The 17,487-nt window shown below is 33.2% G+C and overlaps 1 protein-coding gene across 1 annotated transcript in view; it reads left to right on the top strand.

Moving 5' to 3' along the window:
• The window catches only part of TMEM65 (transmembrane protein 65), a 61,484-nt gene extending 54,598 nt beyond the window's left edge, over positions 1–6,886 (top strand). The window contains exons 4-7 of the mRNA XM_012660817.1: positions 133–187; positions 1,033–1,075; positions 2,907–3,012; positions 6,282–6,886. Coding sequence (XP_012516271.1) covers positions 133–187; positions 1,033–1,075; positions 2,907–3,012; positions 6,282–6,383 — 306 coding nt within the window. The 3' untranslated portion in view covers positions 6,384–6,886. The remainder of the gene's footprint in view (positions 1–132; positions 188–1,032; positions 1,076–2,906; positions 3,013–6,281) is intronic.
• Positions 6,887–17,487: the final 10,601 nt, after the last annotated feature.

Raw genomic sequence — 17,487 nt, 5'->3', positions numbered from 1 at the left:
ATATTTAATGTGTATAACTTTGTAGCACTAACATGTTGATTTAACTATTTTATCTGTTCTTATTAATGCTTTGCTATTCTTTTATAGTCACATCAGCTTTAATTTTTAAGATTCTATATAATCATTTTTTAGGGCACCCATATCGAGATGTCTATTGGAATTATTTTGGGGATTTCTACTATGGCAGGTATTTAATAATAGTCAATGTTATTATTCCATTGTCTGTATATTTATGAAACATTTCAGGAGGGTAGGTTTAGAAAAAGATAGATTATTTGAATGAGTTTATTCACTGAATTGTCTATGAGTTTATCTCCTTAATCCTATTCTTCTGATTCTTAGTGTGTGTAGCACTTTCTTTTTCTGAGAAATTTTAGGTATTTTATATTACTTAATGAGTAACAATACTCTGCTATATTGACTATGTTAAAACAAGTTTTTCTGGTAATTCAGTGTTACCCTCAAACCTTTCTACCCCTTGTCTCTATTAAATTAATTTCCCAGTTGGGTAGAAAAAAATCAAAGAAGGAAATAGGAGATTAAAAAGCTATCTTTCTCTCCCCCATTTACCACTCACTCTGTCTTCATCAAGGTAAAATTTGGGGATTTTTTTTGTTGTGTTTATTGTATTCAAAGCATGAGCTAGATGGGTTAATGAAATAAATATTTCTTCTTGATTTCCTCAAATTTCAGAGCATATGGCTCTACTCATTAACTTCTAAATATCCTTAAATATTATATGAAAGATACAACTACAAAATATTGTACAGGTGTACAAAATGGAAATTGGCTGCTATAACTGAAAAAAACCCACTATTTCATGGGGGTAGAATATTGTAATTTCAGAATCATGTTCTATTTTGAAATCTCGAAATTAAAAGTTATCCAGTGAGTTACTTTGGATATAGTTGTTATAGTTTGCAAAATGTGAGAACTATTTCAGACCAGTGCTTTATTGATTACATAGTGATATATTAGAATGATTTTTCTGACTTATGTAACAATCCATATGCCTATTTTTCAAATTTTTAGCTGCTGCTTTGGGAAATCTTGTGTCAGATTTAGCTGGACTTGGGTAGGTTCATTTATTTATCCACTTACTCTCTTTCTTTTCTCCATTTTTCTTTAATTGGGAAACATAAAAAAGGGACACTTATTTTTCTTTGTGTTCTGGAATTAATTTTTAATTTTATTATTTCTAAAACAATAATACTAAATCTTTGGTGTGCATCAAATGTAAATGCCTGGGTTGTACCCCAGTCATACAGAATTAGTGTCTCTGGTGAGGGAGGGGGCCCTGGCATTTGTGTTTAATAATTTTTACAAGTGATTCTGATAGATACAAAAATTTATTCTAAAACTGCTATAATGTAAGCAAATGGAATTTAAATTTTCTCAAGGACTTATATACATTTTGTAGACATCTCCAGGGGTAAGACAGGATTAAAAGCAAGAACGCTTGTCATTGTTTTACCTCACCATCCTTCCAGGAAGCCCAAAGATAAGGAATATGGCTCAAATATGAGGATACTGACTAAGCATGTTTTCTGAGAGTGGAACTTTCAAAAGAAATAAAGGCCGAAGTGTATATGGGTTTGCTGTCTTTTTTTCATGTGACAAGAATGATGAAACAAGCTGAGGATGTCCACTTAGAAAAGGCCAGCTCTTTCTCTCTTTTTCTCTTTACATTTTCTCTTCCAAGTGGCAGATGGCCTGGGCTGCTTCCTGAGCTTGAGGAAGGCTGGGGAATATAAATTAGACTAAGCTGACATTAATCATTACCATAAACATGCTCTTTCTTGCTCCGTCTTTGATTTTGTTTCTTCCTTCCATGGCTCATTTGAGTGGTAGGTTTTGAGATTTGGGTTTGTGTTTATTAGCCCTGTGGTATAGGCAAAGGCAGCTTTATAAGTGATCTAACCTATATTAGACTTCTGCACTGGAGTTTGAGGCCAAAGCCACTGTTAAAAACAAAGTTTCTGGGTTTTAGGATCATGGCAGGAATTTCATATTCTTAGAAATCCTGTCATAAATCTATCATGATATCACCTCTTAAATGTTCCTCTTCCTGGTTTCCAACACTAAGGTAATTAATAATAATATAGGTACTGTATAGCTTTCTGTTATGTTTAGTAGAACCAAATGATCTAATAGAATTTAAAGCCATTTAGTTTTAGATTGCATCATAAAACATTTATTTTTGATTAGAGATGAAGACTTTGCTGGGAGTCATTATATTTAAGAACTATTTCTCCTCTGCCCTTTTTTTTAGTATCATTAAATAACAAGTACCACATTTTATGAATTCTTAGATATACATTTTTAATGCATTCTTAATATATCTGATAGTGGAGCTATAGTTGATAGTATATACATAGTGTAATTGGCAAATTTTTTTTTCTTACAGTTCATAAAGTAAGATTGTATCCAATAAGTGATGGCAACTTAGAATTATTAAAATACTTGAGATAGGCCTGAAAATTCTTGGCCATTTTTCTTAGTTTACCAGTCTGATGAATTTTGGAAACTTTTGCTTTCTGGTAACAGTTATTAATTTATATTGTATGTTAAAATGCTTTGTTCTAGATTTGGAATAAGTGCAGAAATTGTAATACTTTGTTAAAATGTTTTATATATCTTGAATTATTCTTTTTAAAGTAATAATAGAATAATTGCTCTAAGTCAATTTGTCTTTTTAAATATGTTAATATGAAAATATTTTTAAATGACATATTTATACACAATAAAAATTAAAAGTTTAAAAATGTTTACATGTTGCTAGAGTACTAATAAGTACAGGTATAAAATTATTTTGTTTCTCTCTGTAATAATTAGTTTTTTACTATCTGAGGACATTTGTATGGTCTTTTTAAAAACTTCTATTCTGTCCTCTTGTTTTTTTAAAGACTTGCAGGGTATGTTGAAGCTTTGGCTTCCAGGTTAGGCCTGTCAATTCCTGATCTCACACCAAAGCAAGTTGATATGTGGCAAACACGTGTTAGTACACATTTGGTAAGTAATTTATATGGTTTATGATAATGAATTTGGGTAGCCAGAGCAGGACACTGTATAGTTCAAGTCCTTGAGAAAGTTGAGGCTAAAGTTGATTTGAATGGAGTTATTAACAAAAATTGTCTAGGCCTTTGCAATTTTCAGAACAGTAATTTGTTCATTGACTCTTTATTTTTTGTAGGTATGCTTGATTTTTAAAAAAATCTTTATACAATTCATTTAATATTAAGAAGTATCTGTTATGTGTTAGAGACTGAAGGACATAAAATGAATAATCAATTATAGTTATTCTTGAGGAACTTGTTTAGGTGGAGAACCAGACATGTAAACAAATTATAATTTAATATGACATATGCAGTAATAGAATTATGTGCAAGATATAACAATGGTACAAGTCATTACATTGTACAAGTTGTACAAGGGAATTAATACTTTGGGGGGAGAAATTTCTTATGGTGGGGGATTTCTTGGTGATTATTGGATCTAATCTGATTTTTGAGTTATTGATGAGACATTCACTAGATGAATGAGGAAATTCTAACTAGCGAGCGGAGAAGTAAGCATGGATTAGACAGGAGAGGCATTGTGTGTGTTATGCTAAGGAGCTTGAGCCTCATATCTAAGTAGTGGGGAGCCAATGAAGAGTTTTAAATAGGAAGGAAATTTGATGGATTATGATACTACTAATTATTAAGTCAAGACAAAAAATGGGAAGAACAAGTTTATACGGGAAGATGATGAGTTCTGCTTTAGACACATTGAATTTGAGAGGCTAGTAGGACATTCAAGTGGTGACACGAAGTAGGCATTTGGATTGAAGGTCAAGAGTTAGAGAGGTCTTAATTAGAGATGATGGGTATTGTTATTCATTCATTCAACAAATATTTATTGTTTACCTACTCTATGTAGATCTAAGAGTTTTGAATACACTGATTAATAAAACAAGATATTTTTTCTGGTGGAGCTTATATTCCAGCAGCAGCAAGATAGACAATAAACAAATCTGATAAGTAAAAATATTTATTATATTAGAAGTTCATAAATGTTATGGAAATAAAAAGAGAAAGCAGAGGTAAAAAAGGTTGAGAGTGCTAGAATGGAGGCAGACTAAAGTTTTAAATAGGAGGGTCACTGTAGGCCTCACTGTAAAGGTAGGTAATAGTTAAAACCATGGGAGAAGATGAGATTGTATAGGGCAGTGGTTTTCCAAATGTAGTGCCAGGACAAGCAGGATAAACACTACCTGGGAACGTATTAGAAATGCAAATTCTCTTAGACCTACCAATTATTGTATAAAAAATTACATAGCAGCTTAAAACAACACAAATTTATTTTATCTCATTTTTTGTGGGTCAGGAGACCAGGCGCATAGCCTAGATGGGTCCTCTGGAAGGCTGCAAGCAGTGTCTAACAAGGACTTGGTTCTTGTCTGGAGGCTTAGCTAGTGATGGATCTGTTTCCAGGCTCACTCAGGTTTTTGGCAAATTAATTTCCTTGTGGCTGTGAGGGACCCAGCTTCTGGCTTGCTGTTGGCCAGAGGCCGCTCTCATCTCCTAGAGGCCTCCCTCACTACCTAGAGCTCACTTCCAGTTCCTTGCCAGTGGTCCTCTCATTAGGCCCTCACAGCATGGCAGTTTGTTTCTTCAGAGCCAGCAAAGGCGAAAGAGGAGAAGTCTGCTGGCAAGATGGAGTCTTTAGGTAACGTAATATAATCACAGAGCAATATCCCATCACGTTTCCTATTGTTAGAAGCAAGTTAGAGCTTCCTACTCACACTTAAGGGGAAGAGATTATGCAAAGGTTTAAATACCAGGAGGAAGGGGTCACGGGGGCACCTTAAAAATCTGTCTGCCGCAGGTGTATAGAATCAGAAATGCTGGAGATGGGGCCTACAATTCGTGTTTTAAATCTGCTCCACTCTAAAACTTGAGAACTATTGTTCCAGAGGGAATGTGCAGAATTAAAGAACCCTAGAGAATACCTAAGAGCTCATGGTCTTATGGAAGCTTGCAAGGAAAAAGTTTTAAGAACCAATGAATGATAATCAATTTCTCTTGGTATAAAGACATCAAGTAAAGTTTCTGAGAAATTTATTTTGGATTTGGTATATAGTTGCTCATTGGTGGTTATTGGTTATTGGTGGTTATTTCTGAGCAATTTTCATGGACTTCACAGGAGAGGAAAAATCAAATGGCAATGGATTGAACCATTAATGGGAGATGAAGAAGAAGAGTAAAATATAAAATTAATGTATTTAAATTCAGTTAGACTGAATTTGTTTTAGTGAAGATATTGAAATGAATTTCTTTGTTGGAAGTAAATAGAAATGAACAATATCCATATAGAATATAGAAATATGCCCATGGGTAAGACGGAATTAAATTCATTACTCATCACTTTAAATGTCTAACACAGCATTTAAACTAAGGACAGATGTTCCTAAACAGAGCATTTGGGATTTTATGCTATGATATTCTGTACTTTATTTTAATCACTTATATTAAACAATATTAAAGTTCTTTGTTTTAGATACTATTTATAGTTTTGAGACTCTGTAGTTGCTTTTGAGTTGCCAATGGGTGGTAGTTAGTAATTACTTTTCTTAAAGGAGAATATTTGGATTATTTTTTTGTATCGGAAATCTCTAATAATTACTGCCCTTTAAAATATGAGTAATAGAAGGATCACTACCATATTAGGGAAGTGTTTAGTTTTCAATTGAAACATAGGAAGAATGTGTACAAACAAAATGAGGACCTATTTGCTTATTTTGATTATATTTGGAAAAGAGTTTATTATAACGTGTGGCAGTTGGAGGTGGAATGATGTAGAAAACAAAGGTATGTTTACATAATGATTATATCTACATATAATGAGGTATACACAGGGATAAATATTGAAAAGCAATATGCATGAAGGATGGCAAATCTAAATATATTAAGAGTAGTTGGTAAGATTTTTTTCCTGCCTTCCTATTTTCTGGCATTAAAATATATGTACAATTTTTTTAAAGTTTTTTTCTATTTGAATATTTCTCTGATGTTATTTTTATAGCAAAAATTTTCTGGTTCTTTGAACTTCAAATATTATCCATTTTATAACATTTTGTTAGCATATTTTTATATTTAAGTTATTATGATCAAAAGAAATGCAGTCACAGTTGAATTTTATAATATATAGTAATTGTCTATTATTGTAGATACTTAAGCAAGGATACCTCTTTCAGAGATAAAGTAACTTTGAAAAAATGTTCTCTTTTGTTTCCTTAGGGCAAAGCTGTTGGGGTGACTATTGGCTGCATTCTAGGAATGTTTCCTTTGATTTTCTTGGGAGGAGGTGAAGAAGATGAAAAACTGGAAAAGAAAAATTAATCTTAGAATACCTATAAAAAGATGTAAACTAATGTACCTCAGTTATTAAAATATGCTGTCACAACATTTAGGAATTAAGACAGTAACAGTGTATAGATATGGGATCAAATAATTCAGCATGTATTATGGAAAACACTAACTTATTGTGGCTTGATCTTCTTAGGACACCTTTTTTAAACAAATGTCTAGTATCATTTGTGTGTAAATTGTTGAAATGCTTTTTCATCAATGGCAGTCAACATTTTATTTTTTTCTTTCTCTTTATATATCAATATTATTTAAGTATTGGTCATTGATGTACTGTATTGACTTGGGGTTTGTTTATTTGTTACTTAATATGTGTACATGCATGAAAGCATTTTTTTGTTGTTGTTCCCTGATGATTACAATTCAACCTTGGGATTTTTCCAAATTCCTTAAGATGTTTAATATCAGTTATAGATTTTTTTATGCCCTTTTTGACAACATCAATTTTGTACTGTTTCACAGTAAACATTTACAATCTCATAATTTCGGTCATTTTCTTAATTCTCACATCTATTCAAAATGGATGCAGATGCAGATTTTAAGTGTTTTAAGTATTCATTACTCGATTTTCTGACCTTACTGTCTTAAGAACCAGAGGTTAATCAGAAAGAACAATTATGTGGTCTCCCTACTACATAAAACCATACATAACAAGTGTACTTATTTCTAGTTGGTTTTTTTTACCTTTAATTTCCCAGTTTTGAATACTTACATGGTTGGTTCTGACTCCTGAGGGGAAGATGATTATTTTAGAATCTTTTAAATGGGGATTGTAGAATTATGGTGAACTAAGGGATTTGACATTACACTTAGAAATTAAGAGGCTAAAACTTTTTTGTTTTAGAAAAGTAGAGAATGGGAACTGTTAAGGTTTATGGTGTAAGTGGTGAAATTGAAGTGATGTAGGTTAATGAAATACAAATTATAGTGTTTGAGAAGGATTTTTTTTTCCTCCAGAGGGTCATCTTCACATCTGAAAACATCTGAATGGAATGAGTCTGAATATTCTGTACTTATAATCCTAATCTCTTTATATTTTTAGTGAATTTTATTTCTGAATAATTTCTTTTGAAGGGAAAATATGTAATATTTTGCTTTTTTGCTACATAGTCTAAAGTTACATGAAGGGAAATCTTTTCTTTTGTGATCTTTTTTCTTCTTTTGTGGTGTTTAAAGCATATTCTAGGTTGAAGTTACTTATTTCTAGTCTTGTATGTCTGACTTAAATATAACCATATATGGATCATAAATTTTGGTTTTCTGAACCCTTAAAGTTTTTAGTGTGTGGTCTGTTACACTTGCTAAAAAATTACCCTTACTTGTAACAGAGTAATAAAACACATCTTCAAGGAGAGATACTGAAATTAAAATTAAATAATATTTTGGCTATTTGAAATTATTTATATTGCTAAATATATGCAAAAGAAGACAAGCTTATAGGATGGCTGTATGTACAATAATTTTATTTTGAAGTTTTATTTGCACATAAGTACTTTGTGTTCTTATTTTCAGAGATCTTTTTTTCCACAAAGCAGTTTGTTATAATTTCTCTCTTAAGCACTTCATAATGATTAAGTGCTAACCTTTAATCATAGATTTTGAGGGAAAAAAGAAAATACATTCTACAATATAAAAATAAATATATAGCAATCTTAACTATACACAAATAATATAACATTCTTGTTGGATTAAATCAGAATTATATAACTTGAGATCTCAAGCAGAATTGTGGTTTGTATCTTCCATATAATACCACACACAGACACCAAACACACACAGACACCAAAATGATTTTTGTTTAAATTTCAGATTGATAGGATTAGAGTGCTTTTCTTTTCTTTTCTTTTTTTTTTTTTGGCAAATTTATAAGTGCTTTTGTCCCTAGCTTGTATGTTGATGGTAGTCCTTTCTCTTTTCTAAAAAGGTATTTTATTGTGGTGCTTAACTTTTCTTACTAATTAAATCCCATATCAGAAACCTTGCCTGTGAGTTTAGAAAGGGCTTTTGATGATTGTTTTTCTGTTTTTACTCTTGAAAATAATCCAGTCCTAGGGAGTTATCAGTTTAATTGAACATCTGCAGAATTATTTTTAAGGTGTCAAAACATGGAATATATAACCTTCACATTGAAAGGTATTTTAATTTATGGACACAATAAAAATTTGAATCATTCAGATAATTAATTTTCAAAATGGAGCTTGTTTGTGCTTAACCGAAGGTATACATTTTTTCAACATCTTGTTCTACACTAGTGTGGGCCTTTGCAAAAAGTGATTTCTGAAGAATGGTTCCCTTTAAGATAAAGACTTCATATGATCATTGTTTCATATTACTTGCCTCCAAGAACTTTATTTCAGGTTAAAACTGGAACTGTTTGTTCTCATATTAGCTATTTCTCTATTAGGAGCACAAGAACTATAGTTAAATGCAACATGAACTACTTTAATACTGTTTGTTTGAAATTTGTGTTGTCCATGTATTATGATTTATTGACTTGTTGATGCATGTAAATTGGGTGCATTTTGTTGCCACTGTATGTTAAATGGTGACCAATGTTTTTACAAGGAATTGAACAAAAAAATATCTTTTAAGAAATTTGGAATGTGTTTTTGATTTTGAAATTTAATTTTCTTACAGAGGGCCTTGGTTATTCTGTTACTAAAGGAAATAGGATTAATAAATGCAGATTTGTTACAAAGTGGTAGCAATGTCACTGAGACAGTAAATGGAGCTATTTATCACCTCCCTGAATCCACACTTGAGATAACAGCATTACAGAGTATGAGAGAAAAGTGATCTCACAGAAAAGCCTTAGAGAGATTGGCATAAATCACACGGATAGGTATTTACAGCAGAGATATCCAAGCCATTTATAAATAATGCCTCATTTACTTTACTCTTTTTCTCTAGAAGGTAAATTTTGAAGGTAATGGAAATTTATCTTTTATACCAAAAGTTCGTATAAGCCATTTTGAAGTGAATCTTCCTAATTTTAGAATTATATTTTTCTTGCCATCTTAAAATAGTACACTAAATGTAATATAACCCTTTTCTTAGTGGCTAAGCATCATCTTTATGGACATTATTATTGTGCTATAATGCAGTACCTTGGGAATCTGGTTTTTACAGTTTTTCATTTTCCTTCCTTTTTTTTTTTTTTTTTTTTGCTGCTCTTGCTTCTGGCAACTGTTTTAGCTCTCTAATCTGCTTTCTCAGTTGTATGGACTTAGAAACTAGGTGGTCAGTCTTACCATAAATTGTTTGGGAAATATTAGAAAATAGGTCATGGAGCCTGAGTGAGATGATTTATGATGATGATAGTAGTAATAATAATGATAGTAGTATCTCCCTTTTATTGAATACTTATTTGTTGCTATAGTATTTTACACACATTATCACATTTAATCACCTAAATAACAACATTAAGTTGGTGCTATTATTATCCTTAATTTATAGTGGGTGAATTGAGGTATGGAGAGGTTAGTTTGCCCATGATGTCACTGATAAGTGGACTGGAATCCAGGTTTGTGTGTAAAGCCAGTTTTCTTAACTACTATGCAATAGGGACATTAGTTGCATGGACTTTGTAACATCTGTTCTTCTTAGGTTCCTTTTTACCTCCAAGTTTATGGAGTCATTTTTACATCTATAATGTAAGCGAATTGTACTTATCATCTCAAGATTCATGTAACAAATTCTGTGGTTTTGATTGTATATTATGTGCTAGGAACTGTTCAAGGCACTGAGTGAACAACTAGAACATCCCTACCTTCATGAAGCTTATTCTGTTGGGGGCGTTGGTGGGAGAAAAGCAAATAAGCACTTAAATATTTTTTATATCAGATGGTTCGATAGAGATAAATGAAACAAGATGAGGTTCATAGAAAGTACCGGTGGTCATAAGGAGGGATGGTCATGGAAGACCTGAAAGAAGTGAGAGCATAAACAATAAGATATCCATGAAGAGAAAGTATTATGCTATATTCTAGAAACTTGGTGTTAAGAAAATCACAGACATATGAAATGTATTTCACTTTGCAATGCATTACAAAATGTTTTCTTATTTGTTTCATGTTATTGTTTTCTGGATTAAGCCTAAAGGTTAATACTTAAATGTTAAGATTAATACTTAACTCTTTGCATATTTACTGACAGCAGTAGGAGGAAATAGTCCAGAAGCATAGGGGAGAAACCCTGAAATTCAAAAAGTCTGTGGATAATTTATTAGCAAATAATTTACATTTGACCCTTGAACAACACGGGGGTTAAGAACATCAACCCCCTTGCAGTCAGTCAAAAAGCCACATTTGTAGTTGGACTCCCCCCAAACTTAACTATTAACAGCCTACTGTTGACCAGAAACCTTTCTGATAACATGAACAATCAATTAACACATATATTATATGTGTTACATGCTGTATTCTTGCAATAAAGTAAAGTGGCACTGGTTTGGAAGCACTCATCTCCATCAAGTCATCTTCTTTTAATTCCTCTGGTGTGGTGTCTATTAGCTCTTGAATTTCTTCAAGATCCGTAACTTGAAACCCTTCACCTCCTACCTTTTTTTTTTGTCATATCTGCAATCTCTTTTATTATTTCCTTGATTGGCTCTGTCGTAAATTCTGTAAAGTCATGCACAAGAACTGGACACAGTTTCCTTCAGCAGGAATTTATTGTTTCAGACTTGATAGCTTTCACAGCTGTTTCTATAACAACCAATGACATTTTCATTGATGTAGTCCTTTGAGATTTTATAATGTTCTATTAGAGTTTTCTTCCATATTGTTGACAATCCTTTCCATAGAATACTGGCTGTACTGAGCCTTGGAGGTTCTTGTGACCCTTTGATGTAGAGGCTGAATTAGAGACTATGTATGGGGGCAAGTCAACCACTTCAGTGCCTACTGCCAGTTCTCTAGGCTATTGTTTTGTAACAGTTAATCAAAAGTTAAAGGGAAATACAATATTTATATACAGTCCCTGTTCTACTGATTATCAAGGAAACAAATATTCCTCAGTTTGACGTGACTTATTGTTAGTGAACTTGTGTTGGGAGCTAATGGTTACCACTTTACTTTCTATTTAATTTGTTTTTACTTCTTCCCCTAAGGATTAATGTCAAATATGTTGCTCTACAGTTTTTATCTGTCCTTTTTTCTTAACATGGCATTATTTACCCAACTCTGGGCTTAATAGTACTTTTACTGTTCTCCCTGTGAGTCACAAACAGAACAGCTTTGTGATTATATCTCAAATTCTTTCAATATTATAACCCAAACATTTTAAAAGTTTTTGGCTTCAATACCCCTTTACACTCTGAAAAAATATTGAGGTCCCCAAAGAGCTCTCGTTTATGGGAGTTATATAAATATTCAATATCTTAAAAAATGAAAACTGACAAAATACAAAAATATTTACTGATCTATTTTAAAACAACAATAAACCAATTTCATGCTAACAATACATATTTTATGAAAATTGTTTTTCAAAAAATAGTGAGGAGATCGGCATCGTTTTACATTTTTTATAAATCTCTTTAATGTCTGGGTTAATTGAAGACAGCTGGATTCTCGTATCTGTTTCTGCTCAATCTGTTTGGTATGATGTTTTGTTTGAAGTAAGTGAAGAAAATTCATCCTCGTGCAGATATGTCATTGTAAAGGGGAAGAATATTTTAATAGCCTTTTTATGTGACTGTGGATTTATTGTTGAACACTGTACCAAAATCAAACAAAGTAATTTCTAAAAGATTGGTTGCAATATAGAATCTGAAACCATATCAATGAGATCTGCACTGAGTTAACATTAAAATCCATTGGTCTACCTTACACTTTGACTGAAACTTTTTCCCATGCATGATTTTGTAACATCATGCATTTGGCACTTGGGAACTATTCATTCACTGAGTTATGCAGATCTTCCAAATGTTAAGACACTTTGCCCTACAAAATTTTAAAAATCCTGTTTAATGTAACCAGCAATCTCATTAAAAAAAAAAAAGCCTCTTAAATACTGCGAAGCTGTCAAGTTCAGATGGCAGATACACATTTTTCAAAATTCTACTTTTCACGTGAAAGCTTAAATTTTGTCATTGGCAACAAATATCAGTTTTTCTTGAAGTGACAGTTCACTTTGTTCATGTTTGAGAAAATGTCTGCCAAATACCCACATCTGAATAGCCTAGTTTATCTCACAACTGAAAACAATCTCACAAGTGCTTTTCTTCAAGATAACCATTATATTTTAGTATCCCCAGAAGTACTTTGTGCACACTTCTGGTTTCCTCATATATAATATTAAAAAGACATTTACTAGAGTCAAGATTTAATATAAGTAATTTTTACTGCCTTACTAAGGATGGTTAGTGAAATGTTGCCCCCCCCAACCCCCAACTACAAGTGTGTGACAATGAAGAATACAGTGACTAATATGCTCGTTTCATTCTAAGATGCTGGTGCTTTTACCCACCATTGTTTTTGCACCATTGGTGGATAGGTCACTATAGTGAAAAAGGTAAATAATGTCTTACTGTATTATGAAAATGTTTTGATCTCACGAACTTCCTGAAAAAAAATCAAGAATCTGCAGACCATAATTCCACACTTTGAAAACTGCTACCCTGAACTTTACTGATTAGTTTAAAATAGGTTTAGCTACAGGTGACAAAACCCCCAAATAACAGTAGCTGAAAGAAGATAGAAATTTATTTCTCAGTTAAAATTATTGTGGCATGTTGTCCATGGCTAGTATAATGGTTATGCCCCAGAAAGTGGTGAGAGGCCCAGATTCCCATCCTACTGCTTCATCAGGTATGGCTTTATTCTCAAAGTCACTTCACGATCTAAAATGGGCTGTTTCAGCTCCAGTGATCACTTCTACACTCTACCCAGGGAGGAAGAAACTAAAAAGGAAGGTAAAAGGGCTTGAACCAACTTTTAAGTTGCCAGATGACACATCTTATCTGTCAGACCTACATCACATGAGCACACTGAGCAGAAAGAGAAACTTGTAAATGTCTTCATTCTGTATGGGCAAGTGTATAGCCAAAAATTGGAAGAAGAGAGGAAATCTTGGGGGACAACTAACTGTCTATTGTCATTTACCACTTTGGCTACCAAGTATTCATGCCTCATTTTTCCCCCAGTGTGAAAGACACCCATCCACGAGGGAGTGGGCTCAAGTTTCCATGCAGTGACTGCATTTAACTCTGGAAATGTACCTTTCTGTCTGTAAGGTCTTAAGTGGCTCCTTGGTATAACTTATAAATGAAATAAGTATCTACACACCCAATATACAATGGCAATTTCCATTCAGAAAGGGAAAGAATGGGCAGCACAACTGTCACTAGTTATTAGCAATTAAATCTACCACCACCATCCACCAACAGAAAGGCTTCATTGATTTGAAAGCAGTAGAAATCTGTCCAAGCATGACTCCAAAGAGAAGTGGACATTTTAGAGATGAGCTGACTTCTATGGCTGTTTCTATCTTGGGGGCACTTGTCAATTCTGGTTATAGGCAGGAGGCTGATAATTTTGATTTTGTATTTTTTTAAAGCTTGCTTCCAGGGCACAGAAACCAAGAGAGCTTCCGGTAGAAAGATGGAGGAGCCTCAAGCATATGAAATTTCTTCTCAAGAAATTTGCAAAATTGTGGAGCTGTTAAGGACAGAGGACGAAAATAAGTAGAAAGCCTCATAATACAAAGATTAATACAGAACCTGCCAGAAGAAGGGGATCTGGAGAATATCCTAGGTTGTCATTAGAAAACTGTGGGATAGGGGCAAATCAAAAGTAAGATGAGCCTTCTTATGCCAAGATTTGCAATTCTGCCTTGATTTATTCATGATTCTTGCTTGGGTTAAGGTGATCACTGTATTGTTCTAGCAGAAGGAAGGTTGAACCTCTCTGGAGGAATATATCACCAGAAGCCTGTAATGTTTTTGTATGTAACACCTGGAAATTAATTGAAGATTACAAAACATGCCAAAAGACAGGACCAAATGACTAAAAACTAAAAGAAAAAGTGACCCAAGAAACAGACCCACAGATGACTCACATGTGGGAATTCACTGACAAGAACTCTAAAGTATAACTAATATGTTTGAGATAATTATGGATAAAACAAAAGGCAAAGACTTTCTTCAGAAAATTTATTAAAAAAATCAAATGAACATTCTAGTTGTCTTTCTTTTTTTTTTGAGACAGAGTCTGGCTCTGTTGCCCTGGCTAGAGTGCCGTGGCGTCAGCCTAGCTCACAGCAACCTCAAACTCCTGGGCTCAAGTGATCCTCCTGCCTCAGTCTCCTGAGTAGCTGGGACTACAGGCATGCGCCACCATGCCCGCTTATTTTTTTTTCTATATATTTTTAGTTGTCCAGATAATTTCTTTCTATTTTTAGTAGAGATGGGGTCTCGCTCTTGCTCAGGCTGGTCTCGAACTCCTGACCTTGAGCGATCCACCAGTCTCGGCCTCCCAGAGTGCTAGGATTACAGGCGTGAGCCACCGCACCCATCAAATGAACATTCTAGAACTGAGTACAGCTTCTGGAATTGGGAACACATTATATGACTCTAATAGTGGATTTGCATAGCAAAAAAAATAGAATTAATGAACCAAAAATCGATCAATAGAAAAAAAAAACACTGAAGCTTGTGTTGGAGATATGTGAACACAATGAAAAAGCTTGAAAAATGAGTAATTGGAGTCTCAGAAAATAGAGAGAATGGGCAGAAATAATATTTGACTCAGCTCAGAAAACTAAAGCAGGACAAAGAAAAATAGAATCACACTTAAGCACATCACAGTAAACCAACTAAAAATTAAAGATAAAACATCTTAAAGACAGTCAAAGATAGGGAAAAAGACACTATTTTCAAAAAAGCAGTGATAGGACTAACAGCTGATATCTCCTACAGAAACTATGGAAGCCAAAATGACAATAGAATACCTTTAAAGTGCTTTCAGAAAATAATTGTCAATCTAGAAATATATATCCAGCAAAAATTATCTTAAAAAATAAAGGGGAAATGAAGTGTTTTTTAGACAAAAAACTGGGGAAATTTGTTGCCAACAGGCTTACAAACACCTATCAAAAGAAAGCTGATGATGTTATACCAGTTTCAGACAAAGTAGACTTTATGGCTTACCTTCTCACTTTCTTAATGCTGTGTTTTGATGAAAATAAATTTTTGATTTTAAGTAATTCCAATTTATCTATTCTCTTCTTTATGATTAGTATTGTTTGTGTCCTATGTAAGAAATAATTTCTTACCCTAAGAACATGACAATGTTCTATGATGTTTTCTCCTAAAAGCTTTATTGTTTTAATGTTTACATTTAGATCTACAATTCATCTGGAATTTATTCTTATAAATTGTGCATGGTTGGGGTGAAAGGCAATATACGTTTTCCGTATAGATTTCTTATTGATTTAGCACCATTTATTGAGAAGATCATTCTTTTCTCATTGCTGCATAGTGTCAATTTTGTAATAAATCAAGTGTCTATATATGTAGTAGGCAAAATAATGCCCCCCCTAAGAATGTCCATGCTCTAATCCCTAGAACTTGTGAACATGTTACATAATGTAGCAAAGGGGCTTTTGCAGATGGAATTAAGGTTGTAAACTTAATGACAGATTATCAAAGCAAAAGAGGGAGGCAGAACGGTTAGTTACAGAGATGCAACCTACAATGAGGCAGAAGTGATATGAAGCATGAGAGGGAGTCAATTTCCTGTTCCTGGGTTTGAAGACGGAGGAAAGGGGCCATGAGCCAACAAGTATGGGCAGCCTCTAGAAGCTGAGAACAGCCCTCAGCTGACAGCCAGCAAGAAAACAGGAACCTTAGTTCTACGACCTCAAGGAAATGAATTCTGCCAGCAACCTGATTGAATAAGGAAATTGATTCTCTCTTAGAGCCTCCAGAAAGTGACACAGCCCTGCTGACACCTTGATTTTGGCCTTGCAATACTCTGAGAAACCAGCCAAGCCCACCAGACTTCTGACCTACAGACCCGTGAGTTAATAAATTTGTGTTGTTTAAAGCCAATAAATTTGTAATAATTTGTTATGGCACCAATCAAAAAACTAATACAGTAAATACATGGATCTTTTTCTCTGGAATTCCAATTCCATTAGTTAGTTTTGCTATGTTTGCACCAATTAACATAACCATTTAATGTCTTAATTACTGTAGTTTGAGATCTGATAGCGTAAGTCTGTCACCTTGTGTTAAAAAGATTGCCCATGCTCTTTTTGGCCCTTTGTATTTCTATGTAAAATTTGAAATCAGCTTGATGAAACCCAGCTTACCACTGCCAAATTAAAAAACAAGAACAAAAACAATATACTGCAATTTTTTTAATTGTGATTACATTGTATCTCCAAATCAATCTGGGAGACTTGATGTTTTTACAATGCTGAGTCTTCTACTCCATGAGCATAATTTATTCCTCCACTTATTTAGATTGTCTTTAAGTTCTCTCAGTAATGTTTTATAGTTTTTCAGTGTAGAAAACTAGATTTCTAGATTTATATCTAGATGTCTATTGTTTTTATAGATTTATTTCTGTGTTTATTGTTATCATCAATGGTATCATCTAAACTTTTTTATATTTGTTTATTATTTCTATGTTTTAAAAAACACAATTTTTATATCAACTTTGTGTTCAATGACCTTGCCAGATTCACTTTTATACCTAATAGTTTATTTGTATATTTCTATTCTCTTTTCCACATACATAATCATGTAACCTCCTAATTGTGATAGTTTTATTTCATCTTATCCAATCCTTAGCCCTTTTATTTACTTTTCTTGACTTAATACATGGGCTAGGATCACCACCAATACAATGTTGGTGATGAGCACTCCTTTCTGTGGGGTACGGGATCACAGAGTGAAAGTTTTCAATATTTCACTGGTAAGTATAGTATTCGCTGTAGTTCCCTTTTTTATTGATGCCTCTTATCATATTAAAAAAATTCTCTTCCTAGTTTGGTAAAGGTTTATTTTTAATCATAAATGGGTGTTGAGTTTTATAAAATTCTTTTTCTTTATCTACTGAGATAATCAAAT

Source organism: Propithecus coquereli, unplaced genomic scaffold (genome assembly GCF_000956105.1).
Source record: "Propithecus coquereli isolate 6110/MARCELLA unplaced genomic scaffold, Pcoq_1.0 Scaffold68, whole genome shotgun sequence".
In the NCBI taxonomy this organism is placed as follows: Eukaryota; Metazoa; Chordata; class Mammalia; order Primates; family Indriidae; genus Propithecus; species Propithecus coquereli.
The sequence above is the reverse complement of the archived record's forward strand: the minus strand, read 5'-3'. Positions and strand labels throughout refer to the sequence as shown.